This window comes from Grus americana, chromosome 12 (genome assembly GCF_028858705.1).
Source record: "Grus americana isolate bGruAme1 chromosome 12, bGruAme1.mat, whole genome shotgun sequence".
In the NCBI taxonomy this organism is placed as follows: Eukaryota; Metazoa; Chordata; class Aves; order Gruiformes; family Gruidae; genus Grus; species Grus americana.
The window spans coordinates 11459707-11465749 of NC_072863.1; the positions used below are offsets into that span (position 1 = coordinate 11459707).

At 45.8% G+C, this 6043-nt stretch overlaps 1 protein-coding gene across 1 annotated transcript; it reads left to right on the forward strand.

The window, feature by feature from the left end:
• Window positions 1-409: 409 nt before the first annotated feature.
• Window positions 410-4387, forward strand: TMEM35A (transmembrane protein 35A). Its single transcript, XM_054839492.1, has 2 exons — window positions 410-1377; window positions 3431-4387. Exons 1-2 carry the CDS (start codon window positions 1258-1260, stop codon window positions 3815-3817), a joined length of 507 nt encoding a protein of 168 aa, XP_054695467.1. The 5' UTR covers window positions 410-1257; the 3' UTR covers window positions 3818-4387.
• Window positions 4388-6043: the final 1656 nt, after the last annotated feature.

Genomic DNA, 6043 nt, shown 5'->3' on the forward strand with positions numbered 1-6043 from the left:
TTTTACTTAGTTTATTTTATTTTTACTGTTACATAGTATTGAAGTTACCTTTTGGTTTATCCTGGTCATGTAGGCCAGACCAGTAGCAGAACATATTTCTACCGTCAGGCTGTTAAATTTGACTCTTTTCTCTGAAAAAGGAGTTCCCTACCTGATCTGTGTCAATCAAGGCTGATAAGCTCCCAACATTTTAACTCCAGTCCTAAGGAACCCTGAGTTAAGAATAATAACAACAATCATCAGTTCTAGGGCCATGGGGGCTTAAAATACATGGGCTTAGGACTTGAGACTTAGTACACCAGAAAGGGAAGTGATGCGGAGATTCCTGACAGGCATAGGAAGTGCCACTCTTGTACTATCCCACGAGCGTAAGATTTTTGTGCACTGTTACAGCCTCTTGTTTTCAGTTTATAGCAAGGGATGCAGTTTTCCAGCAGTTCTGTTTTGTATAATTACACCTTGGCTTCTTAGTGCAAGATTTGAATGGATTTCTGCTTAGCCTGGCTATGCTTTTGTCAAAAGGAGATTTGTTGCAAATTAGAGGGGGAGAGATAATGCCTTTAAATCAGAAAGTAATAGAGGATCAGAAAACCTTTCCGCTGGTCTGGAGAGCTGAACATACAGGACAGGTTTTATCTGCAATGGGGGAGGGTAGTACAGTGGCCTCAAAGTGCCTTTTGGGCATCAGGTTCCAGGAAAGCCACAGAGGCAAGACATCTTTTTTGGTTTTCTGGGGCAAATCTATTAAACAGTATGTTGTTTGCTGGGTATTAGCGTCTGAGTATCTGAAACTGAAAGCTGCCTATGTAAAAGAGACTTCCGACCACTTTTCCTCCATAGTAGGTTACTCCTGTGCCCTCTGCTAACACGTCCTCATTTTCCCACTAGTGAGTAACTGTGCTATGTATTTGGACACCGTCCCGCATCCCTAGAACTGGCTCAGTTTCCGTTTTCTGTGGGTAATTTATGGAACATGCAAGGAAACAGAGGATGACTGAATGGTAGGAGCGGTAGGAACGCTCATCGCTCAGCAGGTGCTAGAGCTGCCTGGCGCTGGTTGCATGGCTGCGGGGCATTAGGACCCAGACGTTGCTGAGTGGAGGAGGCTGAATCCCCCTCCCGCTGTCATCCTCGCTGCCTCCGCAGCTTTATTCCTCATCTCCTTCAATGGTGACTGACTACCTCCCGCCTGGTCTGGCAGCCAGAGTGAGAAGGCCTCGCTAGGACTGGCTCCCAGGATTGGTCCCCGGCAGCTCCATGGCATCTCCCAGGACTATCACCATCGTTGCCCTCTCCGTGGCCCTAGGGCTGTTCTTCGTCTTTATGGGGACCATCAAGCTGACCCCTCGGCTCAGCAGAGATGCTTACAATGAGATGGTGAGTACGGCAGTGGCAGCATGGAGGGAGATGCATTAGGGCTCTTTCCCCTAAATCTTGCTGCAGAAGCAGTCTTTGCAGTGGATACATGGAGGGTGACTGCCCTGGAGCCCTGAGCAATGGGAGGGAGAGGGAAGCAGCTTATCTGTCTCCTTATTTGATGGGCATGGAGAGAAAAATAGTACACAGTGCCGAGGATATCCTGGCAGCCTTTGCGTGGGCTCCATCTGAGCCTATCCATGGAGAAACCTCTTGTGGATAAGGACAGGGAGGGGAGGCAAGGAGGACAGGGTAGCACACCAATGCCTGCAAAAGATGGGGATACAAGGGTCTCTGAAAAGCAAAGTCTGAAGTGCCAGACATGTAGCAGGCAAGTACAGCTGATCCCTGGGGTAATACCTACCCCCTGGACTGGGGGTAGGAAAAGCAGATGCCTGCTTTGGTAGCCAGATGATCATCCTCAGAATTCTGTGCTTTAAAGCAAGGATGATGACACTGACTGTCCCTACCTCAGTAGACTTGTGCAGGGATTAATTCATGACCATGAAATCCTTTGAGATTCTTAGCTGGCAGAAGATGATAATTATTAATAGTCACCTTATTATTCTTTTTAGCCTGGGAAGTGAGCCTCTCCTCCTCTTGCCTAATGTGAAAGAGATGAGAAGAGGCAGGAGAAGTCACTGTGTGTGTTTCCCAGCTGGTGAGCTAGTTTGTCCTCCTTTCTGCCCAGGGCCAACCCGGCTGCAGAGCTTCGCTGGCTGCAAGCTGGTGGGGGACTGGCTGCCACATTCTTCTCCCTTGTCTGTGTTTGTTTATTCTCTTACCCCCCTCCCCACCAGCACACCCCCCTGTTATATTTATTGCAGTTGCTGAAAAGCATTGGTATAATTTTTGTGCCCGTAAAAAAAAAAAAATAGTGCTGGAATTTTCCAGCACATTCTGTTCTCTCCCTTTGCTCCACCTGCCCAGCTGCTTTTCCTTAGCTCTCAAATAACATCTGAATCACAGTGCCTCATTTGCATCCCAGCACAGGGATCTCACAGAGAAGAATCGCTGAGAAGTAACTCAGGAGCAAGAGACTGAGATAAAATGCCCAGAAAACAAAGCTCTTAAGCTTCTGCTACATAAGGGTCAGAAAAAAGCACTGAGCCTTTAGAAGCATTGTGAAATCCTTGCTCTGTAAAATATTTTGCTCCTCTGTCCCTTTCTGCTTTACTAAAAGTCAGGCCTACTGGTAGGAATGATCTCCAGTTTTACAAAGGGAAGGCAGAGGCACTCTGCCTTACACAGCATCCAAACAAAAACAACAAGCCTACTAGCAACTAATGTTCAAGTGCAAGAACTTGAACATTTCTAAGGACAGAGTTTGCTTCTTCCCTGAAACAATGAGGCAGCTGTGTAAGGAGGCTGAGTCTTGCAACTTACACTGCTTCTAAATCCAGCATAAACCAGGGAGTAAAGGATGTCAAATGTCAGCTTGCTTTCATCTGAGGAAAGAAAGGATCATAAAGGTATGTAAGCACAGGACAGGGTTGGTGAATCTCAGCTTTGATGTATAGTCCCATGCTAAGATTGTACTGCCCATAAACACTGGGATATTGTAAATTGCTTTGACGTAGAAAGAGACTTCTGTTTTTACTGGCTCTGCCTTGGCTTTGCAGGGACTAGGTGTGTTATTTAATTATAAAGGATAAGCAACTCTTAGACAGAGGTACATTTTTAACAATGTGGTTCTGCATTCCTAAGTCTAGCAATTGTAACTTCAGATTTCAGGAGAAGATACAGCTGGCCTAGTCCTAACTCGAAAGTTGGGTGCTAGGTTGCAGAACTGTTTTCCAGTAAGGAGACAACAACTTATAAAGGGGGAATTGCAGGTTGATGGTGTTAATATCCCTCCAAGAGAAGCCTTAGGGGTGCAGATTGGATATTGTGCCACAGGGGTCTGTGACAACTGAAGTGATCTTTAGGCCATATCAATCTATTTCAATGGAAGTCACCTTTGCCTTTACTTTCTCACATTATGGTGTTCTGCGCTATTACTGCTTGATTTCAGAAACGAGCATACAAAAGCTATGTGCGGGCCCTCCCCATGCTAAAGAAGATGGGAGTCAGCTCCATCCTTCTCCGCAAGAGCATTGGTGCCCTAGAAGTGGTGTGTGGCATTGTCATGACACTGGTGCCTGGTCGCCCCAAAGACGTAGCCAACTTTCTCCTCCTTCTCCTTGTGCTGGCTGTGCTCTTTTTCCACCAGCTAGTGGGGGATCCACTCAAGCGTTACGCACATGCCCTAGTCTTTGGGATCCTGCTTACCTGTCGTCTGCTGATTGCCCGCCAGCCTGAGGAGCAGCCACCAGAAAAAAGGATCCTGTCAGTGAATGGGGATGAGCTACCACTCATCCGTGAAGCAGCTCCTGAAAAAGGCAAAATGAAGGTATCCTAGTTGAGTGCGTGTGAGAAACATGGACCCTCAAGGCAGCTCTCTCCAAAATCACCCAGAAAATTTGGTTTTTATTTACCTATTTATATTTTTTTCTGTCTAAATAAAGTTGCACGTGGGGTTTGAGACATGCGGTATGTCTACACTGTAGTCTTGCTTTTGCTGCTGCCCTGTAACATATAAAAATACTAGCTAGCTTCCACCAGGACAGCTTGGAGGCAATTAGCAGCCTGGCTGGAGTAGTGCTGGCCTCAGCAGGAACTGCAAAACCAGCCTGAGAGCATGGGCAAAGACTTGGGCAGGTAGTCATGCTTACTCAGCACTGGTGCAGTGGGGAGATTAGTCCCTGAGCATCAGCCCCAAGCCCCATGGCAGCTGAAACCTAGCCTGGATGCAATTCTGCTATGTGGCAGTCTGAATTCCTGTGTGTTATATCTGAAGTATTACGGAGTGTCAGAAGAAGCATGTGTTACCTCTGAGTTTGTTTTTCTTGATGTTTGTCTGGTTTCATTTTTTTCTTATTTTTGTAATTATTCATGAAAATAAACTTTTTGAAATTTGGAGAAAAATGTCTTGACAGAAACAAATTTCTTTTTTGAGAGACACATCCAAAAATATTTTTCCTGTGCTCAAACACTACACCTAAAACGGGCAGAATCATGTCAGGGGAATTTCAGAGAAAGACAAGGTGATGCAGAATGGAAGCTATCTGAACACTACTACGCTATATATTAATAGCCACAGGCATTTAAAAGAGACATTTGAACATTTTAATGAAACAGTCTCAGATAAATTTGTTTCAGTACAATGTGGCAGTGAGAAAAGATAATAAAACTCCAGTAAAAAATCAGCATTACATCTCTAAAAAAACCCTGATGATGTTCATATGCAGTATATTCAGTTTTCTTAAGTTTGCTGCTGAAACAGATGTAGTCTCAAATATATATGCTGAAAAATCATCCTCCTAGAGCCCCAAAGAGTGACTAATTATCTCTATCAGTTGTGCACCCTGAACAAAAACTATGAACAGGCCACCTTTGTTAGTCTCTCTCATCTTTACAGACTACTTCAAGGTCATCCCAAACATATACAGAATTTGCTTTACTTCCCAAAAGACACTTCATTTACCATGCCCTGACTGAAGTTATTAATCACTTTTTAACTCAAAACCAAATAAAAATACCACCAACTCAAAATGACACCATAACGTGTATTCCTACAAAAAGTACAACTGAATAGCTGCAACCTTTTGGCCAGGTGCCCCTCACATGCGCATCTAACTCAGTAAACTTTTGGAAACAAGAGTTTGTGTTTGTCTTTTGTAATGTTCTTCACTGAAACCTGTATAGATGCCATTAATAATAAATGCAAAATAGTCTACATAGCAAAGCTTGTCCTTGCAAAAACTTCAGATTGTAAGTGAATTCTGAAAAATGTCCCCCTCTTTTCACATTTGCAACAGTACAACTTACTGATCCGCTGTAGTGGCTACATGTTCTTTATTGCACTGGAAGACAGTAGTCCTTGGAGTCCAGTAACAAGGATTCTATATTTATCTACACTGGGTTGACCTCAAACATTGCCACCCCAGCATTAGTTAAGTATTTTTGGAAGCTACTAGTCATCTTTGCTTGCTGGAGGTGACAAGGTGCCAAGACCTGATTTAGTCCTGTAAGGCCACTACGCTAATTTAATATTCCTTCCCCCCCCCGTGCTTTTTTTTTCTTCCTTTCCAAACCCATAATTTCATTCCCATCAGTCTCATCCAATTGCTGCTATGGCAGGCATCTTCTAGTGCCAGTGTTTTCCAGGTGCAGCTTGCTGCGGAGGTAGGGGTTTGTCAGAGGAGCGGTGCCCGCAGCACGGCCCGCCTGTCCGACATGCGGACTACCTAAGGACTCACCAAAACCACCCAGCCACCCGCGGCACCGCAGGACCTGCCTGGGCACCTCTGCCTGCCTGTTAAGAGAGCGATGAAAAGGACCACTGCGTATCACCGACTGTAGTCGATTGCCAACCTTTTAGGCCCCATACCCCACAGCCGTCCCAAGCTATACCTCCCCTCACTTGCCCGCCCTCCACCGCCGCCCAGCCTCATCAGCACACAGGCCGAGGGCGCTGCGCACGCGCCACTCCATCACGACACTGCGCATGCTCTAAACCGCCTGGGACAGGGCGGAAGCGCCGCCGTTCCCATCTATAGTGCGCGGGGCTACGCATGCGCGAAAG